Below are 26,818 nucleotides of genomic sequence, written 5' to 3'. Positions count from 1 at the left end.
TTTCTAATCGGATTTTATGCTTATTACTTATTTCACGTTCTCATGGCACATAAAATGTAAGCACGTCAGATGTTGTTGAATCAGAAGCAAGGTTGTTGTGTTGTTGATGTGCGAGTGGATACGGCAGAAAGTAATAAAACTGTGTGCCAGCCTCCAATGTTTCTTCCGCTGCTTCATTAGACGCAGTAGTCCAGAACCGCGGCTACACCATGTGTAAAGCCCTATTTGGACGGTAATTAATTCTCATGGGGACTTTAGGTATTTTCATCATTTTGTAGGGGGTAGTCAGCGATTTTATTGCTGTCTGAATCCAGAATGTCAGTGTTTTTCTCCCACCACTCATGTAAAAATACTCGGCCGAAATACCTACTGTTTTTTGATGAACACGTAGTACTTTAATTGCCGTCCAAATCCACATCTTTGAGTTTATAAAAGGGATGACATGACATCAAAGTATGTCCAAAAAATTTGCCATACAGTACCCCAAAAGCACAATACATCTTGGAAATGTCTGCATTTACATCTGCAAGATGTATTATTTTGATTGTTTGCTCATCTGCAATACATCTCTGGGTCAAAATCACTATAAAGTGCCTTTGAGACTGCAAAATTTCCCCACAAAAAAAATCTGAGATTTAACCATTTAACTTCATATGTTTTGTATTAAGGAGACAAAAATGCATTGGTCAAGCTCCAGCACGTTTTATAAATTAACTGCAAGCAAACACCATACAAAAAATATGTCAAATTTAGCTAAAAATATGGGCACTTTTAGCTAAATTTAGGGTGGACATTTTAAGCTTGACACTAGTTAACTCAGTGGTGAAACTGACTGTGTTTAAAATACATATTTTGACTTTTGAGAAAAGATTTATGTTAATTAATATCTCACAATGACAGGGTGGACATTTTAAGCTTGACACTAGGCAGCTACAAACACAATATGATGAAAATAAGGGAAAATAAGTGCAAATACGTACTGTGTCTGCATTAACTTCCACTGCAGAAAAACCAAATGGGAGATGGGATGTCACTGACTACATCAGTTGGTTCCTTTAAGGGACGTTTACCCCCAAACGACAGGGTGGACAGCAATTTTAGGGACACGTGCGAAATGCTTAATATTATTATGAAAATGAATATACATTTTAGACTAGGTATCAGCAGTAACAACATAAACACGCGGCTTTCGTGGTCATCGCGTAACTTCCGGTAAACTCTGTGAAGAATAAATAACAACAAAGTCCATTAAAGTAGTTTATTTATATAACAAGCAAAATAAACAACATGTAGATTACATAGGAACCCAAAACATTTTTAATTTTTTAACAAGGTATTTGTTTAAGAGTTCAGTTTTAGCAACTATCATTAAACAAACAGAAACTGGAAGTAACGTTCGCTCCAGACGCTTAACGCGACACCGCACGTGCGCTCGATGAAACGGTCTATAAAAATGACATGTTTTATCAAATAACTTTGAACTTTATGTTATTTATTCGCTTTTTACACTCACTAAATTTAGCTGAGCAGGATCTGGGACATCCCAAAATCGCATGCATACAATCAAAGAAAATGGTATAAAATGAGAAAACATATTTCAAGAGACTTATCATTGAACTTGTATGCATGTAAATGTTTGGCCATTTATAATAAAACCTCAGAATTTCATTAGTTTGGATTTTATTCATGATGACGGAGTGATTCTGATGAAGGCACTTTATAGTGATATTGACCCCCCTGAGACATTTTCTAAAAGATGTCATATAGATATATTGAAGGTGACTTTGATTTAGAATGAATGTAAAACAGCTCTTTCTAAGACTTTAATCAGACGTTTTTACACACCAAGGGTCTCATTTATAAAACTGTGCATAGTATCCTTACCAAAAGTCTTAAGTAGGTATGCACAAAAGCCAAATATGGCATACGCTAAAAATATTAAGACTTATAAAACAAAGCAATGTTCCCTTTATAAATGACAGATCAACTGGAAGTGCATACATGAATCATCTTTCCAGCCCCGTTTTGTGCGTAAGCATGTTTTATAAATGAGACCCGAGATGTTTTCCAGATCTTTAGCAGACATCTTACAGACATACTTGTGCTATCTGGGTAGCTTTCACTGCGACAGTTACTTTAAAAAGGCCCTTTTGTGTACCATTTTGGTACAAATATGTAAAGGGTACCACCCCAGTGACAGCTTTTTTTAATTATAGACAGGAATTTATTCTTGGAAATTCATTTAAAGTTAGATGTGCAACATTCGTACTTGATATCTTTAACTTCTGAACATTAAGATGTGAATATGGCGTACAAGAGGAAAATTAAGTGGCAGCCTGTCACGGGTGTTTTTTTCTTCACTGCAGAAATTAAACATCTGTGCAATCTGTTATTTGTTCTGCAGGTGTAGTGTTCAGATGAGACGAGATGGTTTTTCACACCTGTTTGTCATTAAATGTTTTCTGAAAAATAATCTTACATAATGTAAAAAACATTCTGTAAAAATAATATCTTGATATCTTGAAAATTGGGCAAACTTTGATGCTCCAAATCTCATCATTACACTGTGAGACTTTGGACTGAATTCCACCACCGGATTTTTTAAACCCAACATACATTTTATGCGTAGGTCGTGCATGCATCTACAGGAGACTGTAGTATGTAGCCCAGGAAATGCATTTTGGCGCAATGCGCATGCGTCGAACATCTGTTAACACGTACGAATCAAATAAACTATACTTTGCTGAGCTGTGCATTTGACCATGCACATACGTTCGTGTACACATAAAAAGGACTTTAAGGCCGAAGTAAAGTCAATTTTTACATGTACGTGAGGGTTTGCGTACAGTGCGCGACACAATTTTTATCATCAGTATGTAGCCCATTTTGGCACAATGTGCATGCGTTGAACATCTGTGAACACGTACGAATCAAATAAACTATACTTTGCTGAGCTGTGCATTCGACCGTGCACATACGTTCGTGTACACATAAAAAAGGGCTTTAAGGCCGGAGTATAGTCCATTTTTACTTGTACGTGAGAGTTTGCATACAGTGCACGACACAATTATTATCATCAGTTTGTTGCCCATTTTGACACAATGCGCATACATTGAACGTCTGTGTACACGTACGAATCAAATAAACTATACTTTGGCTGTGCATTCGACCATGCATGTACGTTCATGTACATGTTAAAAAGAGCTTTGAGGTCGAAGTATAGTCAATTTTGACATGTACGTGAGAGTTCACGTACAGTGCGCAACGCAATTTTTATCATCAGTATGTAGCCCATTTTGACGCAATGCGCATACATTGAACGTCTGTGTACACGTACGAATCAAATAAACTATACTTTGCAAGGCTCTGCGTTCAACTGTGTGCTTACGTTCACGTACATTTAAAAAACAGCCACCTTTTTTATGTGTATGCAAGGGTTCGCGTACAGTGCGCGTGATGCAATTTTCATCATCAAAAGAGTGCGCATGTACATACGCACACTGCCGGATTTTTCAAACCCTTGTTTACTTAAAAAAATTGATGGAAAAATGATGCACTATGTTTTTTTTATAAATCCAGCCTTTATTTTGTAGGTTCGCGTACAGTGCGCATGACAAAATTTTCTTCATCAAAATAATGCGCGTGTAGGTCATTGTACGCGTAGGCCGCGCATGCGCGTACAGGAGAATGTAGTATGTAGCCCAGCAGATGCACTGCATTTTGTCGCAATGTGCATGCGTTGAACGTCTGTGTACACGTACAAATCAAATTAACTTGTCTTTGCAATGCTGTGCGTTTGATCGTGCGCATACACGTAAAAAAGACTATACGCTAGGTTTTAACTTTAATGTACTATTACCTTTATTATATGACATACATCATTATTATTATTGTGACCAACTATTAAAATCTTCATGATGGCTCATAAGGATTTTCAGTCAGGTGTTATAAACAGCTTTTATTAAGGAATGAAAGTCCTGTTGTTGTATTGTGTGAGCAATACATTAAAAACCCAGGTTTTTACCATATGTCGTCCATCTCTTTCACACATGCGCTTTATCACTTATAGCAAACCAAATGTAAATGATCCGAATCCAGGCAGCCACATGAGACAGAGTAAAGCTCAGTTAGCGTGTGAATGTTTGAGCAGGAAACAGGTTGATTTAGGGAAAAGGGGAGAAGGCCACAGGAGGTGACGCTGGGCGTGTGATGGTCAGTGAAGATTACAGGAATTCTGGCACTGAAGCTTTTCCTCCTGTTCCACAAAGTCTTGGCTTTAGAGGCGTCCGCCTGTGACCTCTCTCACTAAACTCGACTGAACCCTCAGATCAATTGCACACGCTCCCTTTCCTGTGCTCTCACATGCGCACGGATTCAGCACAACTTTAACACGCCTGCTTCCTCTTTCCAACGAAGAGAAAAGAGGATTGGTTTATAAATGGGTCACTTTTTGTTGAACTTGAAGTTGTTAGCTGAGAAGTGATAAAAGCTTCTTTCAATTTCCATTTTGTTTTGAACCTGGAATAAATCTGAAGGTTATAAATGTGATGTTGAAGGAGAAAAACTACATAGTACGCTATTAAAGATAATGGTGCTACTAAAGTTTTGTACCTTTTTGGGTAAACAACACATTAAATGTTGTATACCTTTTGTGGTACAATATTATAACCCCAAGGACCTATTGTGTACATTAAAGGAACACACTGACTTTTTGGGACTTTAGCTTATTCACCATATCCCCAAGATTTAGATATAAGTCCATACATACCCTTTTCATCAACGTGCGTCCTTTATCTCTGTCTAATGTACACACCGCTAGCCTAGCTTAGCACAAAGACTGAATGTGATTAGCGCTCCTCACCACGGGGCTTCTCAGGTGCCGCGAGCAAATCACTCTGCAGTAGCAGTGCTTCGTCTTCTGAGAATATAGTTACCAGTATGTATACGGTTAAAAGATGTCTGTGTCTCATATGTGACTATACAAATCACAACACATAAATAGAAAAAAGTTGATTTTTTTCACTTATTGGGAGCAGAATGCTAGCTGGAGCCATTTACTTCCAGTCTTTGTGCTAAGCTAGGCTAGCCGTGTGTGAGTCAGACAGAGTCACGGGATCCACGGAGATGAAAAGGGTATGTATGGACTTATCTAACTCTGGGGGATATGGTGAATAAGCTAAATTCCCAAAAAGTCGGCGTGTTCCTTTAAAGGGACAGTAAGAGGGTTTTAAGTGTTTTTTATTGATCAATGTCTTTATTCATAAATATGTCCTCGTTGGTGTCAAATGACCTTTTTTGCCAGTGATCTGACTTTTCTTTGTAAGCTTATAATTTCTTCTCGTTACTTACATTGAACGGGTAAGTCCAAGGAGGCTTCCCTGTCGTTCCGCCGTATTGATAAACTATAATAGCAGAGAGGGAAAAAAAGCACTAGCATAACAACGCGTTTTCATTCAGAAGATGTGAACTAGCTGAAACGGACAAGGAGATCAGTGATTACATAACGGCTACCGTAGCTGGAACACGCATTTGGAAAAGCGAGGCGCTAGAGAGCACTATTCGTTTGAATGCAAAATACAATTCACCCCTAGATGGGGGAAAATACTACTTATTGTCCCTTTAAGGAACAATTTTGTCCCTTAATTTTATATCAATTTTGTAAATTTTAGGGATACAAAACGTTAATGGTAAACAATGGTTCAATAGTAAAGAAAGAGACACAAAAAGGTACAACATTGTATAATGTTGGCACAAAATAAAACCTTATGCTGCATACACACCAAGCGTGAAGCGTTGCGTTCCTCATTCTAGATAACTAGTGGGACTTAAAGGCGGAGTCCACAATGTTTGAAAGCCAATGTTGATATTTGAAATCACCTAAACAAACACGCCCCTACCCTAAAGAATCTGGACCTAGTGTTGATAGACCCGCCCCACACATACGCAACCCGGCAAGGATGTCGGTTAGTAGACACGCTCCTTACTGATAATTGGCTATCAGTGTGTTTTGGTAGTCGGCCCGTCTCCTTTTCCAAAGCGTTTTTCAAACATCGTGGACTCCGCCTATAACTATTTTTTTGCTTAAATTGAGTATTTTCAACTTACACGAAGATGTGTTTAAGACGAACAATTTGTGTTTTTGCAGCAATTGTGCCATCAAATTCGCGTCGTTGGCATGACCCTGCGTGACTTTGCGTCTCTTCGCTCTTCGCTGACAGACCAAATTTTAGCCTAGACGTCTGTGCTGTGTTTGCAGAGCTATTAAACTTTTAAACACAAAATTGCTTTCTGGGAAGCTGAAGGTGTTAAGTTCAAATGATATTTCCTTTAAATGATAATGATCAAATATTTTTTAAAGAAAGGCTTGTGATCGTGGTGCTGTTCGACAGCTATGGCTCTTTGGCTTTATCACCTAAACATTTTACTTATGCGTCCCTGAACGAACAGTGACAGCCGAGGCAACCAAACTGCATTTTAATATAATATTTCAAGATAAATGAAATTACGTGGTCCTAGAAATCCATGTATAGCTTTTATGCTTCTCATTTTGCTCCATCACGCAGCCTTTCTCATGGGGCGGGGTGATTTAGCCCCGTGAGGAAAATTCGAGGAGAGTAAGTGGAGGTGCTAAATCGCCTGTTGCATCAGATAGCCGGGTGAACTCTACCAGATGTTCCACAGCGTTTATGCACCAATTAAACACCGCCAGTTTCCTGAAAAAACGCCTGCTTGGGGTTTTTCAATTATCCTCAGATTCGGTTCACATAGTCAGGAATGTCAAAACAAATCAGGACGATCTATCTAGTGTTTCATTAAAAAACAGAAATGTCGTGTCATAATACACTTGCTAAGCGATGCCATAGACGAACCATTTTTGGCTGTATGGTTCCATAAAGAACCTTTAACATCTGAAGAACCTTTCTGTCTCACCAAAGGCTCTTTGTAGTGGAAAAGAGAAATGGCTCTTCTGAGAACCTTTGATTGAATCATTCCCTGAGGAACCAAAAATAGTTCTAGGTGAGAAACCTTAATTTTTAAGAGTGCATGTATTTTGGCCAAAATGTCTGTAATTTGGTAAAATAATTAAATATGTTTTTTCTATAAATAAAAATACCTTGTACACCATAAAGTGCTTCAACGGTTCCTCACAGTGATGCCATAAGAGAACCATGTGGTGACTTGAGCCCCTTCAGCTCTTTTTGGCCATAAACATCTTGCAGAGACAAGTAAACGTGAAAAATTGCTTTTTAAAACACATTTACTTGAACGATTGTTCCAATGAGCTTCACAGAAGCGGTCGGGAGCCAGTAAACCCTGAAAAACAACTCAAATCTGTTTTCCAGACGGCTAAAAGCCTCCTCCATTTGGCCAGTGGATTATAACACCTCGCGTCCCTATCACCACCTGCTACAAATGCATTCAAAATATAATATTGTGTCAGGTTGTCATGGAAACCCATGCAGGGTATACTCGGTCCTCATTTGGTCCCTTTCATTCTTCGACAGGCACACGCTCTCCAATTTTGAGATGGTCAATTACTGTAGATTGGATATTTTATGCCTTTTAATCAATGGGATTTTTGCTCAGCTCTGAATAAGAGTCATTTACGCAGCCGGCTGAGCTGAAAATGAAAGTCAATTTTTAAGCATTTGATGAACGTTGAGTTTTTCTGTATAGTCCAGCTTGTAGAGATTGCCGCCGGCAACACCACAATCATGTGTGAGTACCTTAAATGCATCTGCTAAATTTAGTACTGTGCAAGTCTTAGGCCACCACCACCACCAGACTTGTTGTTTTAGAAGTTTTAATGTCCATCCATATTTATTTTTCAATCTATTTTATTAAGATACAAACAGAAAATACAAGAAATATGTACAAAAAAATAAAAAATATAATTTTCAGGACTACATATCTTAGGCATTATCTGTGTTTAGTGTGACCTCTCTTGGCACTAAACACATCTTGAGCGTTTTTGAGCAGAATGAAAGACTAATAAAGACTAATTTCTTTAAAATTAGAAATTAGGATTTAATTTTATTTAGCTTTAAGAGATCCTGCAGTTTCATGCTATTGCTCAAGTGGAAGGGGAGTTTACCCTAAAAACTTGACACATCAGTTTACATTTTTATACAGTTTTTACTACATACACATACTGTAAAAAATCTGTAGAAATTACAGTATTACTGGGTATTACTGGCAACTAGCTCCCAGTAACTTACTGTAGATTTTACATTTCTGTTATTTACTGGCAACAGTTTGTTCAAAGTTAAATGAACATGAAACATTTTCAGTCTTTATCTTCTACTACAGTAAGTTACTGGCAACCAGCTGCATATTTACAGCATTTTTTTACAGTGCATTTCCTGTATGTATGCTACTAAAGAGACTGAGAAATAATTATATGATCTCTATAACATTGCTAAAACAACAAATCTAATTCTGGCATGGTGGCCTAAGATTTTTGCAAAGTAGGTTACTATGAAAATGAATACCTAGTGTTGTGTAATCATATCAGATTCCATAAAACTTTACATCTGTATCTATATATAAAGATAAATCTTCATATGCCTATATTTGATAATAAACAAGGTCTCAAACCCGTACCTAAGCACATACGGCTGCATATCTGATAACTCACAGAGTACCTGAGAATTCAATAGATTTATAAACGTTCTTGATTTACCAAATTAAATGCTATTAAAATATATACATACAAACAATGACAAAAGACTCCTGGTTAGAAACATTGATATTTGCTTTACAAGATAATAGCATTAGAACTAATTGATCGTTCTTGTTATTATTATACAATTACATGTTGCTGTACTTCTCGAAGATTAAAGTAAAGCACCTTTAGCTTTTCATCTTTACTAATATCATTAGGATATGATTATTGCTATAACAAGGTGAAAAGATTTGTATGATTTGATTAAATATACACTCAAGCCCTTATTTGTGTTTGTATTGCAGTGGGCACAACATGTTGCATAAAAGAGATGATATGCTATTATAAATAATAGAATATAAAAGCATCACGTTGGTATCACCATAATTTATATGAAAGCATTTTGAAGCTTTTAAATTATGCAATATACACAAGCCGTATAGTTGTTATTAAGTATATGTATTTAAACATTTTCCATTTTATTATTTATACATATAAATATACATTTTCCTATCGTCTTGAGTGAATGCCTTTAATAATCACTGTCAGGTGTGGCAGGCCTGTTGAGAGACATTCAGCAGCACTTTGTCAGGTTTGACTACAAGACTCTTATCATTGATGAAAGTCTTTAATATGCTCTGTAGATGACATTGAATATTATATCCAGAGCAGATGATGGCTGGTTAAATATGGAGGAGTAAATGTGTGACATGTATGTATACATTACTGCCCACATACTAGACAACTGATGACAAATATGTTAATATGTTGAGAAATATACTGTACTGTATAATTAAATGTTGTCCCAGGCAACTGATTTCCTACATAGCTTTGCTTTTTTATGTCTCTCATATCACACCATGTTTTCTGATTACATAAATACAGTCATTTTAAAACAAAATGTCATGTCTCTGTATTAATTTTAGTGATGGGTAAAGATTAATCTAAATTAATCGCATACAAAATAAAAGTGTGTGCTGTGCGTGATTATTATGTATATATAAATACACACACATTCATGTATTTATTTTAAGAAACATTTACATTTATATATTCTATATTATATATAAATTAATGAAAAATATATATAAATAAAAAAATTAAATGTTTATATGTATGTGTGTGTTTTTAAATATGCATATAATTACACACAACACACACACATATATTACGCAAAAAAAACTTTTATTTTGTATGAGATTAATTTAGATTAATCTTTGCCCAGCTCTAATTAATTTATTGGAAAATAAGCCATGTAATATGTGAGAAAATGTACAGCCAGATGATTATGAGGACCACTGTGAATACTAATGGAGATTTTGTGTGAACCCTTAAACTTTTATTTTACTGTCAGATAATACCAGTTTATGTGAACTACTTTACTTTAGACTGGATATGATTTGAAAAAAAAATGATTTGAAAAAAATTGCACAGTATATTATTAATATATCTTAGTATTATTATAATATACCATTACTATATCTTTGTAGTTTTTAATAAAATAATATTAACAGAATTTATTCAACATTTTTAATATTTTTACGAAGCATGTTATCAACAAATGTCCCACATAGATATTTTTATTTACAGCATTTAATTAATGATTGCAATAAAAGTGTTATAATTTATTAAGATGAATCTACTAAAGATGTGATTATCTTAAATTAGTAAAGATTAGTAAAATCGTATATGCTTTAGGTGAATGTTATGCTTAGTTTACACATTCTATAGGCCTACGTTTTGTTTGGATGGGTGCCTTTAACTTTTACATATTTTAAAAATGTTTTACAATGCGTTACATCTAAACATGTTTTATAATTCGCGTTTCATTGAAAACTCTTACTACATATATGCGTGACGTAGTATTAATAATATACTTCATTGCCCAGAAATCCCAGCGCGACATCTCTTTAACCAATCCTATCGTGCTAGAATGTAAGCGCGTAATTCGAAATAGCATCCGACCAGCCAATGAATCGATGGCTTTTATCTGTTTAGAAATACAAACCAATAGCGCATCGAGTTCTACGTAAAGACCAATCAGAACGAAGCAGCGAGTCACATGGGCGTATCCTTCTCTTGGCCAATGAACGGTCGTAGTTGATGTTTAAACTGTCCGCGCAGGCGGAGTTAAGCACATTGGGGAGGGGCGTAGAGGAAGTTGCATGGTTGAATCAGAGCAGAGTTGTGTTTTAAACAGTTCAACACTATTAGTTAACAGGAACTTAGTACGTTAACTAAGTTCAAAATTTGTTGAATTAGATATCGTGTCTTAATAATAACTCTGCGTTTAGCAACTGTAAATATCATTGCTTTAAACAGACCTTTCTGATCTTCCACTGAAATGAAAGAGGGCGGTAAGTAGCTACTTTAATCTCTTCATGGTTCGTTTAAAATGTAAGTTCTCTATAAAATCTGTATTTTATTAATGTTAATTTAGTATTTCTATTTTAACCAGTGCTTCTTAAACGTTTCAAGTTTCTTAAATATTCTTGCTTATCGTTACTCAGACATAAATCTGTTACAGACTCGTTACGCGGTTTATCATTTAAAATACACGTTAAACCCACAAATACAAGCACCCTGTTAATAATAAGTACATTAATAAGTTTAGTTAATCTGTTTTAGAAGTAAAAACTTAAGTTATATCGTCATCAGAGCCAGAGGTCGGTTATGATCTCTCACCTCACTCCTTCATTCAGGAGGGAAAACTCGGTGATGATGATCTGGGTGTCAAAACAGCCATTTCAGATTCAAAATGTTATTAAAGTCTATACTAGTTATTTAACTCTATTTTAATATATGACTCGATTTAAGGTTTGTACTTTTAAACTTATACAAATATATGATCTATTGCTGAGGTAAAGTATCCAACTACCATAGTTTTTGAATATGTTACAGTGGTCATACCATGTTTTAGTTTTTACCTAGTAACTTACTGTAGTATTTTTTTACTATCTTGAAGTAACAGTTACCACATAAGTAACGTGATATAGGAACATGGATGTCTTTATTAATCAATATACCGTGGTATTACCATCGAAAGTTATGCCATATTACTAAGTTAGTTGCGACACACAAACACCCTGATATGAGTACACAGTCAAATTTAAATTTCAATATACCGTGGTATTACATATAATCATTATATTATAAGAAAGTGCTGCCATATTACAATCAGCGTACAGCATAAATACCGTAATATAAAAATGTGTCCGCTTTCATTCACCAATATACCGCGGTATTACCATAAAATCACTGTAGTATAGGAAAGCAGTGTCGCCGCCACCTGTGCAACACAAATATCGTGATATAGGAACACGGCAATCTCCAGTTATCAATATACAGCGGTATTTTGAGCAAATTACTATAGTAAAGATAAGTGGTGCCATATTACCATTTGCGTATCACATAAATAACGTTATATAAGAATATGGTCTCATTTATTCATCAAAATACCGTGATATTACCATAAAATCACTATAGTATAGGAAAGCGGTGACATATTACCAGTTGTGTACCACATAAATAATGTGATATAAGAACATGGTCATATTTATTTACCAATATACTGTGGTATTACCATCTATATCACTATAGTATAGGAAAGTGGTGCCATATCACCAGCTGCGCAACACAAAATACCGTGATATAAGAACACGGTTATATCAAGATATCAATTTATTGTGGTATTTCGAGCGAATTCATATAGTATAGATAAGTGGTGCCATATTACCAGTTGTGCATCACATAAATAACATGATATAAGAATATGGCCATCTTTATTTGGCAATATACCGTGGTATTACCATCTAATTACTACAGTATAGGAAAATGTTGCCATTTTACTAGTTGCGCAACACACACAAATACCGTTATTTAAGAGCACGCCCACAACCGATTATCAATATACCGTGGTGAAAAGTGGTGCCATATTACTAGTTGTGTACCACATAAATGCCGTTATATAAAAGTGCAACCTTCTTCAGTTAACCCAATATACCATGCAAAAATACGAAGAATATGGTCTTATTTATTTATTTATCAATATACCATGGTATACCATAATATACCATCTCAACAATATAAATTTCTCACATCTTAACTTTTTGTTTTATTATAAACTATTTATTTTATTACATTTATTATTATTTATAATCATGTCATTGCATAATAAAATATTTTTAATTCGCAACTTTATTTTCACACCACATCTATTTGTAACCAATATATAGGGATCAGTGATTTCTAAATAGTAAGTTAATCGTTAATTTACTTCCATTTTTCTTTCTTTCTTCCCCAGTGCTCCACTGCCGATGTGCCAAATGTTTTCCTTTCCCTGTAAGGAAGCGGATTCGAAAGCGTCCGTCTGCCGTGACTCTTCTGTCTCTTCCTGAAGAGCTTCTGCTGTCGGTTCTTCAGTGTCTCTCTGCTGAAGATCTGCTCGCTGTCAGAGCTGTTAGTAACATATAATCTCCTTTACAATTTCTATAAAACAGCCTTATAATGCTTCATATTTAACACATTCGTATAAGACACATTATATTAGCTGTTTCAGGATCGGTGACGTGACTTCTAATGTTTATCATGATGTTTTTCTGCAGGTACATTCTCATCTTCGTGATATTATCGATAATAACTCAAGTGTCTGGGCGCGAGTGAGCTTCAAGGAGAGCTGGCCGGCCCCTGATACTCTTTGGCTCTTTGAGAGGTATGATGGGTAATAAATCAGGAACAGTAAAGCTTCTGCAAGTCCATCTTGACATTCAAAGAAAATATGGCGATTTGGGATGAATCCTGGAAAAACATGTTTTACTTACATTAGCGCTGCATTTTCTGGCCATGGATAACACATGGTTAATGTTAGATAAATAAGAGTATGTAAGAATGAATCAGACCATTCAAATTGGTTTGAATCATGAATTCATAAATCAGTCTGAATCACAATGTTAAATTTATGGAAATTAAGGCGATTGTTAATTTTTTGGGTGACTTTTCTTTCTCTAGAGCTGCTAATAAAGGAAACTTTGAGGCTGCTGTGAAACTAGGAATTGCATATTTGTACAATGAAGGACGTAAGTATCTACGCTCATCTCCATTGTTTCTATGACGTGTTTGATTAACGATCGTTTTGATTGATTGATCACCGTGTTGATCAGGTTATAAAGTGTAATGTTGTCCGTGTAGCATCACTCTGTGAGGCGGGGCGGGCTGATCTGTGCGGCAAGATGGCGTCACGTTACTTCAGCCTGGCCGAAAGTCTCAGGTCTCCAATGTCCGATCCCTTTACCTGGGTTTTCATCCGGCCACCGTGGTCCGTGTCGGGGGGCTGCTGTAAGGCCGTGGTGTTTGATCGGCTAAAAGAAGAATGTGACACCAACCCGGTAAGTTCACAAACACTAACCATCTGCCATCGGTTTACACATTTTTATGGCAAGCGCTCTGTTGAGGTCTGGGGATAATTAAACGAACAACAACAAGGGGGACAGAAATTTTTAGGGAAGACTGTGATTTGCCACATATATCTGCACATTATGCTGAAATAGAAGAAATTGAAGGCATATAAATAAAATAACACAAAAACTACTAGCACAGTGTACTTTATATCATATCATCACAAATGTTTGAATTTAGAGGATTTGCTATTTTAAAGCATTAGTCCATTTTCTTAAAAAAATCTAGATAATTTACTCACCACCATGTCATCCAAAATGTTGATGACTTTCTTTGTTCAGTCGAGAAGAAATTATGTTTTTTGAGAAAAATATTCCAAGATTTTTTCTCATTTTAATGGACCTCAACACTTAACAGTTTTAGTACAGTTTAAAATTGCAGTTTCAAAGGACTTTAAACGATCCCAAATGAGGCATAAGGGTCTTATCTAGCGAAACGATTGTCATTTTTGGCAAGAAAAATAAAAAATATGCACTTTTAAACCACAACTTCTCTTCTATCTCCGGTCATGTGACGCGCCAGCGCGACCTCATGTAATTGCGTAATGATCTGGAAAGGTCACGTGTTACATATATGAAACGCACATTTGTGGACCATTTTAAACAATAAACTGACACAAAGACATAAATTAGTTTCATTAGACATACAACAATGTCAGAAGGGTCCTCTTTCTCCACACTTGTAAACACTGAGGTGTAGTTTCGCATACGTCATCCGTGACCTCTTGATGTGATGATGTATTACGTGAGGTCGCGCTTGGGCATCACAGGACCGGAGGAAGATGAGAAGTTGTGGTTTAAAAGTGCATATTTTTTATTAATCGTTTAGCTAGATAAGACCCTTATGCCTCGTTTGGGATCATTTAGAGTCCTTTGAAACTGCATTAAAACTAGTAAGTGTTGGGGTCCATTAAAGTCCATTAAAATGAGAAAAATCCAGGAATATTTTCCTCAAAAAAACATAATTTCTTCTTGACTGAACAAAGAAAGACATCAACATTTTGGATGTCATGGTGGTGAGTAAATTATCTGGATTTTATTATTATTATTTTTTTTTAAGAAAATTGACTAATCCTTTAACCAGCGCTCTTGTTCATAGCGTCACTTGTCAATTGCTGGGTTTCCATCACACACATAAGAAACGAGTGATGGAAATGGCAAATTTCGAATAAAAATCCCTTAATTCGCAAAAACTTTTTTTTTCAATTTAGGTTTTTGACTTGTGCGAAAAAGAGTAAATGCGAATAATCCATGATGGAAACACATTTGCAGAATAAATTCTGACGTAGCGAACATTAAACTCACGTGACTGATCGTCTAGCTGTCAGCTGACATTGTTTTTACCATATATGGGGCTCGACGTCATCGTAATGCCCTTGCTGATAGTGCCTGCATCAAAAATCCTGCATTCCTTCTTCTGTGCAAAGCAATTATAACCTGCTCTGCTAGTAAATTTATAACTTGCCAAATCGTAACTAAATGCAGTCCTGTCTCCATTTTCTAAGCGTGCCTTGTTTTATTTGGAAATGCACCTAATTCGCGTTTGTTTTTGCGTTTCAATGGAAACCCGGCTAGTGACATCATGTCCAGGTTAACCTCGTTTTCTACTTTTGCTGGTATAGAATAAACCGACACTGCACAGACCGATCAGCCGATGACATTGCGAGAGTGATTTAAAAGAAGTACTGTTGCCTCGCCAAACGATCTGCGCAGCTACGTATGTGTAACTTTTTTTCACGAGTCCTGTCAGATCGATTCGTATTGAACTCCCATCGTTCTACGCTTTTTCACAGCGCCATCAAGCTATGCCGTTGTTGTTGTTGTTGAGAGACCTCTAGTGGTTAAAATGCATATTGTACCTTTAAAATCTTAGGTTGCACTGGTTTTGCTGAGATGCTATTTAAAATAAAACGCTAATGGCTATTCAAAAAAAATGGATGACCTCTTGGATTTTTGATCTAACTTTGTTTCAATTTTAATTAATTGTATGATAAATTCTGACTTCTCTTTTAAAGGGCCGGAAGGGGATGTTGCTTCACTGTCTGGCTCGAGTCCTTCAGCTGTTTGATGTGAGTGTTTTGTTTGTGAAACTCAAGTCTGTTTTTCTAAAGTAAGAAATGTAACTTAAGGTCATCCAGGAAACACTCATGTTCATTAAAGCTCCTCATACTCAATTGGTTTTGAGAGGCCAGACATCAAGCATAAGCTGATAGACCAGCAGGTGTTGAACAGGTGTACTGTGTTTTCTTCAGGATGAAGAGAAGCGCGCAGAGGCTGTGGCCATGCTGGAGGAGTCGGGGCGCTGTGGTAACGTTCACAGTTCGTATCTGCTGTGGGACCTGAACCGTAACGCATCGGTAAGAGATTTTCAGTGTGAACGATAACAACGCTCCTATTTTCTGATGTTCGGTGTTGCTATGGTTGATTTTCTCTCTTCAGACGGCCGACCCAGGCAGATATCTTCAATGTGTGAGGACACTCCGAGACTACGCTGCTAAAGGATGCTGGGATGCTCAGGTGACTGGGGAAAATGTTTTTGTATAGATTTAATTTTTTAAACATTTTTGCTTTTGGGTATACATCTCAGATTTTTGTACACTTTCATTCTATGTTTTCTATCATGACATCAGAGGTGGGGTGGGTGTGTTCTACTAAAATCATCCGTCTCCATTTTATCTCATTATATGATCAACACTGTATGGGTGATTCTCACGAAAACTTGGTTTTAAAAATGTCAATGGCATGAAAATGTAAAAATTGCTTAAATTTACTTTTTTTCCCACCAGACATTGAAAAACAAAGTCTGGAGTAAATGGGAACATTAATTTAAAAACTTTTACTTATCATTTAACACTTTTTGTAACATAATTTTAAAAAATTGTCCTAAAAAATCTCATTACCGCAACAGTCAGAAAACATCAACACTGACATATTTTCAAAATGACATGACAAACCTGAAAGAACATAATTTGGAGATTCTGCACATGCATTTAAAATCAAAGTATTATGCTTCTATTAATTAAATTAACATTTAATAAGCATCTGTTGCGGCAATGATAATCAAAATGTCGTGTAAGCATTCTGACAAGACAATATTTCAAATTAACTGTAAAAAAATGATCTTACCTGGTAGCCATCTTGAAGTAACTGGTCCATGTGCTTGGTCACTCAAAATCAAACTTTAGTAAAATTCTGTATGTGCGCTTAAACTGTTCTCAAAAAGTGTTGCGGAGGATGAGAACATCAGGCATGGACACATCATTTTTCTAATTTTTCTTCATTATTATTATACATGAATATTCAGTAAATATTTTTTCTGTCATCTAAAGCAGTCTAGCAAAACATCCATTTATTTTTTTTCTTAATATTTTTGTGTTAATTTGATTAAATTACAACATAACGCATGTTCAAACACAGCCGGACACATTGCGGTAATGAGAATTTCAGCAGAAAATGAGATAAAATTTCCAATTATAAATTCTTATGTTGAAATCACACATTGTGCAAGGTAGAACACAGTATTGTGTTAATTCTGATGCTTTTTAATGTTACTATATTACACATTTTAAAGCTAAAATCATTAGTGCCGGGGTGTTTCAATGGTTCGTGAGAATCACCCGTATACAGCCTCATAATAAAAATGTGTGTGCTGTGTCATTATTTCTGTCATCTCATCTGGATGCTGTCTTTGCCAGTGCATGATGTTATTTGTAATAATCACGAGAGCCGGCACGCTGAAATGAAGAGCGATGTGTTTTCTGACATCAGTATGTGTTCTGATGTTTCAGCTGACGTTCGCTAAAACCTGCGGTACGGCAAACCCTTTGGGTTTGGAGCCGCGGGCCTGTGCCGAACTTGTGGCCCAGTTCTTCAACTCCGGACTGACGGCACCATCACGATCACAACATCTAGAGGAGAAAGACCTCAACACTAAGAGGTACGACCTCTTCTGTCTCAAATGTCCGACATGGTTTCTATCATTCTCGGTTATATCTGACCGTCATCTTTTTTTAGGTATATTCTGGTGGACTGGTTAGTCGAGGTGGCCACTATGAAAGACTTCTCCAGCCAGGTTCTTCATCTTACCGTCGGCTGTGTTGACCGCTACCTGTCTCTGCGCTCGGTACCGAAGGCCCAACTGCAGCTCTTGGGCATCGCCTGCATGGTCATCAGCACTCGGTAAGCTACGACACGCAGACCGTCTGAAAGAGCGTCCGCTGATATGCGTCTTGTGGCTAAGTGTCTTGTGTCATCTTAGATACATCAGTAAAGAAATCCTGACCATCCGTGAGGCCGTGTGGCTTACAGATAACACTTATCAGTATGAAGACTTAGTGCGGATGATGGGAGAGGTCATCTCTGTGCTGGACGGGAAGATACAGGTCGGATGTTTGTAACGTTAAGACAAATCTACTATTACAATGCAGATGCTTTCCTCACAGGCTCTGTATGATTTAATGACTATGATACAGTACACGTGTATAACACTTTTTTTGTGCTATTTTTAGACCCCTACAGTGCTGGATTACGGGCAAGTGTTGCTCTCGCTGTTACCTGTAGAGCGGCGCTCTTCTCATCTCTACAGCTACATCTGTGATCTGTCTATGTTGTGCTCTCGTCTCGCTCTTCCCGGTCCAGCCCGACTCGCCTGCGCCATCATGCTGCTCACCAGAGCACTGCACAACTATGGTATGAACACATAACTTCTTTAAAGACGAACTGCATAAGTCGTCCTAACTTGATTAGTATTAGCAGTGTGGCGTTAAGCTGATTTTATGGTGTGTTTGTTTTGACCTCAACAGTCCCGGTGTGGCCAGCTCAGCTGGAAGAGAACACCGGTTTCTCCAAACAGGATCTTGTCTCCTGTGCTTTATCCCTCTACGTCAAGTGGTACGTGTTATTGTTGGTTATTTGAGCACTTGTTAGGTGTGATGAGTTTAAAGGCGGGGTGCATGATCTTTGAAAGCCAATGTTGACATTTGAAATCGCCTAAATAAACACGCCCCTACCCCAATAGAATCTAGACCTTCTTTTGATAGACCTGCCCCACACATACGCAACCCAGGCAATGATGTCGGTTGGTAGACGCGCACATTACTGCTGATTGGCTACAAGTGTGTTTTGGTACTCGGCCTGACTTACTTTTTCAAAGTGTTTAAAAATCTTGCACCATGCTTTTAAGCGTGTATGGTAGAGATTTACCGAGCTGGTTGTCGCAAGTTACTTCAAAATATGCGATGCATCATATGAAAATATAGAAGCATAGGTGGGCACCCATGGAAAAATGGCAGATTGCTCAATTAATTTTAATTAAAAACTTTTTTGAAATTCGGCAGCCTCTCTTGATTTGTGGATCTCGAGAAAATTAATTGATAAGCTGAATAAGGGCCAATTCATGTTTCACATCTAAAATCGTGTGTGTGCTGAGCACCCACCCGTTGAAATGAAAATAGAACTACAATGCAGAAAAAATAATTTTCAAGAAAAAAAAATTCTTAGTATTTTTGTCTTGTTTTCAGTAAAAATATCTAAAAAATCTTCAATTAAGATGCTTTTTTTTGATGAGCAAAAAAAATCACTTAAATTTGATATTTTTGGTCTTAAAATTAGACTTATTTTAAGTCTAATTTTTAGACCAAAAATATCAAATTTAAGTGATTTTGTGCATAAAAAAAGCAAAAAAAAATCTGCCATTGGGGTGAGCAAAAATCTTGAAAATTTTTCTTAAAAGACCTTTTTTATAATAAATCGTTTTCATTACCTTAGAATGAGATGTTTCTATCTACATGCACGAGGGTCCCCTTACGTGGAAGTCGCCATTTTGTGCCACCATGTTTCTACAGAAGCCCTTAACGGACAACATTTTTTGTCTCCGACGATGACATGTTTTTCCGGTGGCGGCTACTGTAGCTTCTCTATGCGTTTCAAAACGGAGGGGTGAGCAGTGGGCTGAGCCGTTGGTTGCAATTCGCAAACTCTCCACTAGATTTTACACACTGCACCTTTAAGAAAAATTTTCAAGATTTTTCTGCTTACACCATTGGCAGATTTTTTTGCTTGTTTTATGCACAAAATCACTTAAATTTGATATTTGAATTTATTTTGGTCTAGACTTATTTTCTTGGGTCGTTTTGCTCATCAAGAGAAAGCATCTTAAAGGTGCAGTGTGTAATTTTTAGAAGGATCTCTTGACAGAAATGAAAAAATAATATACAAAACTATATTATCAGTGGTGTATAAAGACCTTTTATAATCAGAGGTGGGTAGAGTACCCAAAATCTGTACTCAAGTAAAAGTACAAGTACTTATACAAAAATGTACTCAAGTAAAAGTAAAAGTATCAATCTAATTATTTACTTGAGTAAGAGTAAAAAAGTATTAGATGAAAAAACTACTCAAGTAGTTAGTTACTCGTTACTTCTGATCTGATAGAGAAGTAGCGCAAAAGCACTGAATTTCAGACTTCTTGGAGGGTTTTCACAAATCTCTCCTTAAGAGTCTCATTGTTCTGCTTATATACAAGTAAGCAGCCTATCTCAGTCCTGCAATGGGTACATTAACATCACATAACGTGTCATTTGAGAAAAAATCTCAAACACACACACACACAGATGTTTTTCTGACGGTTAACTCTATATTTATTTTCATGTTCACAACACAAACTTGTCAGCGTCTGCCTTTAAACATGCAAACAGTAAACAAATAAGAACGTGTGTGTCTGTTTGTTATCATGTTTTTTATATGAATAGGTTATTTTCATTGCCATTAAAGTGCAATTACTGAACATAAACAGGAGCTTAATAAAAATGATCATTTTAGAATTTCATATGGAACTTACAGTATCTGTTTTTGCAAATCATCTCTACATTTATTATAATTTATAATACATGTTTCTTTCAAATCAATCTTTATTCTTTTATTTTTATTCATTCATTCTTTAGGAAGGATTTAAATAAAATACAATCCCGTTTTTATTTGAATGTATTTTCTACACATTAGTGAGGTGTCCGGATTTGTGTATAAATGCAGTCATTACATTATGCTGTTAAGTTTGTTTAGTTGTGGGGAAATGATATGGAAATGTGCAGATGTGAAGGTGCTGTTTGTATGGTTTAACTTACATTAGGATTTTTAATCGCTTGCACAAGAGTGCATATGGCAAAAAAAACTCAGACAGTGTGTGAAATGACCATTAATAGTGTTCAAATAGACAATACTGTGACACTTACTTCAGGCTGGATCTTGAATTCCTGTTCGCTGAGATGTCAGCTCGTTTATTGAACAAAGCATGCATCACATTATGAAACTATTCTTTTTGACCTCTTGGAGTGAAAACATAGACCAAACTTGAAGCCACGCATGATCTGCCTCCGATATCTCGCACAACGCACACGCGCCCTCCTCTGCTTCTCCTATCATCTACGACCGCGCGGTCGCTAAAGGGTGACGCAGCTGTTTCGCGAAACTTTCGAACACGCCCTATAAACTTTTAAAATATATATATATATATATATATATATATATATATATATATTCATTAATTATAACCATTTGACAGTAGCGCAGTAACGCCGCCGAATGTAGCGAAGTAAAAGTACAGTTTTTTCACTAGAAATGTACTTGAGTAAGTGTAAAAAGTACCCATCCTTAAATTTACTCTAAAAGTACTAGTTACCAAAAAAATTTACTCAAGTAAATGTAACGAAGTAAATGTAATTCGTTACTACCCACCTCTGTCCTTCTGTCACCTACTGACCTGTGTTGATTTCATATTGGTGATTGAATTAATTTGTGAATGACGCATTATAAACCCTTAGGAGAAATGATAGAGGTATTTCTATAGGTGAGGGTTTTCTTAATAAGATAATTGAGTTACTTATGCAAATTGTGACTCCTTCATCACTCTTGAGTTTGATTAACTGAGCTCTTAGTGCTTCAGCATTATTACAACAACAACTTCAAGCACTTTTAAAGTATATGTGAGGAATGAGGTACGAGAGGATGTGCTTCATCGTGAATAAGTCACGACTGAAAGGCGTTGGTTGTGTTTTCCAGGATTATTACAGATCAAGATGACCATTATTATGAACTGATGTATTATGTAGGTGTAAAAATAAAATTAATGTAAAAATTAAGAATAACGAGGGCTATGACCAAAACGTTCTTTAACCTCCTAAGAGCTGGATGTCCACTTATGTGGACAATTACACTGCTTCATGTTAAAAAAAATATTTGGTTATTATATTTATTGGCTCTTCCTAACCCAAAAATAGCTGGTAGAAATCTGAAAATAAAGACAAACTAAAGCTCAGGTTTTAGGAGGATAAACAATTTCACATTGCAAAAAATTATTTTCAAGAAAAAAGTCTTTGTAGTTTTTCTTGTTTTCAGTAAAAAATATCTAAAAATTCTTAAATTAAGATACTTTTTTTTTGATGAGCAACCCTAAAAAATAAGTAGTTTTTAGACCAAAAATATCACATTTAAAGGTGCAGTGTGTAAATTTAGCAGCATCTAGTGGCGAGGTTGGGAATTGCAACCAAAGGCTCAGTCCACTGCTCACCTCTTGCTTTTGAAACACACAGAGAAGCTACGGTAGCAGCCACCCGACAAACATGTCATTGCCAGAGACAACTTAGTAAAAAAGTTTGTCCGTTAAGAGCTTCTGTAAAAACGTGGTACAAAATGGCGACTTCCATGTAAGGGGACCCTCTGTGTAAGTAGATAAAAACGTCTCATTCTAAGGTAATAAACACATAACGGTTTATTATGTAAGGTCTTTATACACCCCTGATAATATAGTTTTGTATATTATTTAGCATTTCTATCAAGAGATCCTTCAAAAAATTACACACTGCACCTTTAAGTGATCTTGTGCATAAAACAAGCAAAAAAATCTGCCAATGGGGTAAGCTAATTTTTATTGAATTTATTGTTTAAGAAAATTTTCAAGATGTTTTTGCTTGTTTTATGCACAAGATCACTTAAATGTGATATTTTTGGTCTAAAAACTAGACTTATTTTCTTGGGTCATTTTGCTCATCAAGAAAAAGCATCTTCATTTAAGAATTAGATTTTTTTTCTTGAAAATAATTTTTTTCAGTGTAAAATCGTTTAACCACCCAAGACCTGAGCTTTGGTTTGTCTCTTTTTTCAGATTTCTACCAGCTATTTTTGGGTTAGGAAGAACCAATAAGTATAATAACCAAATATTTTCTTAGTATTTTTGTCTTGCTTTCAGTAATATGTATTTTCTTGATAAGCAAAATGACCTAGGAAAGTAAGTCTTGTTTGTAGACAAAAAAAATATAAACTTTAAGTAAATTAATGCTTAAAACATGCAAAAAAAAAATCTGGCAATGGAATAAGAAAAATTTTCTTGAATAAGTTTTACTTTTTTCATAAACATTTAATTCAAGAAATTTTTTCTTATTCCATTGGCAGATTTCTTTTGCTTACAAATTCGCTTAAATTTTAATTTATTTATTTTTCCAAGGTCAGTTTGCTCATCAAAAAAATGCATCTTAATTTAAGAACTTTTACTTAAAACAAGACAAAAATACTAAGTAACAAAGTCATTTTTTTGCCGTAAACCTCTTTAATTCTGAACACTGTTAATTTTAATAATAAAAAATAATATAAATCGTAACGTAAGTGCCGGACTCGTGACTCCCAACAAACAAATGGGCCATTTTTTCAGAGCAAATAGCACATTTCAAAATTAAATGACTTAATTGGCAAATCAGTTTTAAAAATCACAGATGACCATAAAAAAACATAATATCGGCACCGATAGTCGGTCGACCCCATGAAAAACTGAATCTACTAGTACCCTTCAGTCGTGACTATAACAATACTTGATGAAGACTAGACTTCGGGCTATCTTATTGCTTTTATAAAACATTTACTATGCAATACAAATATTAAAACAAAAAAAAATGTGACGACACAACTTTCATAAGATAAAATCGTAAGTAAAATCTCTGTGTATATGCCTGTATTTAGTTTCCCATTTTTTTCCCCTCTTTCCTTTTCTGTGCATGTCACATGTGAGACAATGATTTAAGGTCTTGTCTATTATCTCATCAACATGTTTTCTTGCTTTATAGTTTTGGCCAAGAGATACCCAAAGACTACAGGCACATGTCTTTAACTGGTGTTCAACAGAGATTTGAAGATGACGCTTACCAGCAGATTAGTAAAGACGTGGTGAGTATCATCATCATCAGCTCGGGTCTCTGCGCTCGTCTTCGTTTAGGTGAGATGTAGCGACTAAACAGTGCTTGTGTTTGGTATCAGGTGATTGGATTTAAGGAGCTCTGCCAGGTGTTGGAGGTCCCAGAGGTGGAGCCGCAGATGGAGGTGTCCAGCGCTAGCAGTCACCTCACAGACTTTCACACGTTTCTCTCTTCTCCTGCCAGCAACAGCAAGAGGTGAGAAAAAATAATGACGAGGATTTAAAAGATGTGTTTTGGTGTGGAAGAACTGATGGATGTACTTATTTTTTTTTTTACATCTGAACCTTTTAAAGTAAAGTTTATATGCGGTGAATGGAGGAGTAACTGTTTACATGCTTATTTTTGGGATCCAATAGGAGAAGAGAAGACGACATGCAGGCACACAGAGGCAGCTTCATGGCGACGCCCACCGCTGAGCTGTCCAGTCAGGAGGAGACGCTGTTGGGAGACATCCTGGACTGGAGCTTGGACACTTCCTGTTCCGGTTATGAAGGAGATCGGGAAAGTGAAGGAGAGAAGGATGGAGATTGTGAGTTTGTTGTATGGATGCATTATTGTTAAAGCTCATTTAAGGTCATTCGATTATTGATCCTCTCTTTGTTTCCTCACAGTATCATTCATGGAGGTGCAGATGGAGATTCCCGTTGAATCCGGTGACAGACGGCCTCACTGTTGTGTGCTCTCTAGTGATGAGGATGACAGCCTTTGTGAAGATAAGAATAATGAAGAAACAACATGCCGCACCAGACCCTGGCTACGCCACCTGTCCTCATCCTCCTGTTCATCGTGTCCCAATTGTACGGATCTCCAGAGCTCTGGCTACTCCTCCATTCAGAGCGTTCCCAGTCCATCCGTCTCCGTGCCACCGGCTCCCCAAAATTCGACCTCAGCCGGCTTCTGTCTGCTGCTGCCGCCCTCCCAACGAACCCGCCGACAGGTGAAGAGGAAAAACACGGCCGCACACAGCGGCGGGGAAATCGAAGGGGACCTGGAACCGGGAGAGGATGCTGCCGATGTGGCTTTCCTCAGCTGGTAAAAGAAGATATCAAGCGGGCTTTGACTGACAGCTGATAAGGATGTTGTCCCTTAACGCATCACTTCGCGGCCTCACTCCAGGAGCACTTTTGTCCACCGGTGCTGATAATCTTTATCTCAGAGGGACACCGGGGAGAGTTCGACCACCGGCTGTCAAAACGTCCTTTCTGAGCTTTTTTCCATAAATCATTACATTTGGAGACCCCTGACGGTGGGCACGCTTTTTCTTTTCGAATGTTGCTGTTGACAAGCAAAATGATTAATTCCTTCCGTGTTGAAAATCACTGGAACTGACACTCATTTGTGTATATATTTCACAAGTTTAAATACGTTTAAAGTATTTAAAATCCAGATTGTTTACAACGCAGCCCAGCTTCCAGAGAAAGCAGGGCTATTTCATATGTTGCTATGTAGTTTTTCCAATTCTGAAAATATCTAAATATTTTTTTACAATGGTTCATGCAGCTAAGGAGAAAATGAGATCAAGATGTTACACTTTAAACACGCACTGTCCGATCGGAAAAGGTTTACGCTGTCATTTCAGGGCACTGATGGGTTTTGATTATTTATCTCGAACTGGACTGAAGTTATTCCAGTTTTTTTTGTTGTTGTTGTTGTGAATTCTCTTTTGTTTTGTTTTGCTGTCTTGTGTATGCCAAAGTTGCTTTTGCTAGCATAGCTAGCATCCGCCATTGTTGCCAACGGTCACGTGTCTGTTATCTCCCTCGTGACCGCCGTACATCACTCTATTTTGTGATACCACTGATATTTTGACCTGTGAAACCGATACTTTGTTTATGACAGATCCAATGCAACAGCTGATGAATGTGATCGTTTGACGTGCTTTTCGTGATGACCTTGAGAGACGCTGAGCACTTTTTAATGCTGGTGAAAAGCATAACCGATGCTTTGTCTTAATGTTTTATAGTGACCTTTAATATGCTTGAACAATCAATCATACGCGTGTGAAACAGTGTTAGTCCTGGTATTATTACAATACTGGTGTTTGAGGTTATACGACACTAAAAGCATTAAGTTATTTTTCAGGTCTTGTTGGTACTGTATATCGAACATCACTAAGGATTGCGACTGTAAATATTTTTCTGTTTATAAATGTAAATATATAAATGTATGAAACTGTGAAAGGACATGTGAACTTGAAAACAAAACGTATGTGTGTTATATACCGGAAACGACAACAATAAAACAATGCAATGAGATGTTAGCCTGTAAATCATTTGTTGATTCTCCAGCATTTTGCCTCTGTTTTCAATTGTCTTTCATTTATTAGTAAATGTTAAAGTACTTTCTTCACTTAAAGGCTTTTCTTTAAAGTTAACTGACCAATATTATTGCTTAAGATTATTATTATTATTATTATTGCAGCATTAATATACAAACAATTAACTTTTTGAATGGAATAAAAA

The 26,818-nt window shown here is 36.4% G+C and overlaps 1 protein-coding gene across 1 annotated transcript; it reads left to right on the top strand.

The window, feature by feature from the left end:
- Positions 1–10,772: 10,772 nt before the first annotated feature.
- On the top strand, positions 10,773–26,611 carry LOC129436646 (cyclin-F). The gene is made up of 17 exons (XM_055194883.2): positions 10,773–11,022; positions 12,969–13,123; positions 13,270–13,376; positions 13,673–13,740; positions 13,853–14,049; positions 16,134–16,187; positions 16,371–16,475; positions 16,558–16,635; positions 17,907–18,055; positions 18,133–18,297; positions 18,377–18,500; positions 18,627–18,807; positions 18,921–19,008; positions 24,228–24,327; positions 24,418–24,551; positions 24,713–24,885; positions 24,968–26,611. Exons 1-17 carry the CDS (start codon positions 11,010–11,012, stop codon positions 25,390–25,392), a joined length of 2,316 nt encoding a protein of 771 aa, XP_055050858.2. The 5' UTR covers positions 10,773–11,009; the 3' UTR covers positions 25,393–26,611.
- Positions 26,612–26,818: the final 207 nt, after the last annotated feature.

Source organism: Misgurnus anguillicaudatus, unplaced genomic scaffold, assembly GCF_027580225.2.
Source record: "Misgurnus anguillicaudatus unplaced genomic scaffold, ASM2758022v2 HiC_scaffold_29, whole genome shotgun sequence".
Classification (NCBI taxonomy): Eukaryota; Metazoa; Chordata; class Actinopteri; order Cypriniformes; family Cobitidae; genus Misgurnus; species Misgurnus anguillicaudatus.
Note: the sequence above shows the minus strand (reverse complement) of the source record. Positions and strands in the feature narration are given on the sequence as shown.

Bases quoted from the DNA above. Each gene is read 5' to 3' on its own strand.
- LOC129436646 (XM_055194883.2), top strand. The intron at 19,009-24,227 runs GTACGTGTTATT...CTTGCTTTATAG, and splicing joins TTATCCCTCTACGTCAAGTG to TTTTGGCCAAGAGATACCCA. The intron at 24,328-24,417 runs GTGAGTATCATC...GTTTGGTATCAG, and splicing joins AGCAGATTAGTAAAGACGTG to GTGATTGGATTTAAGGAGCT.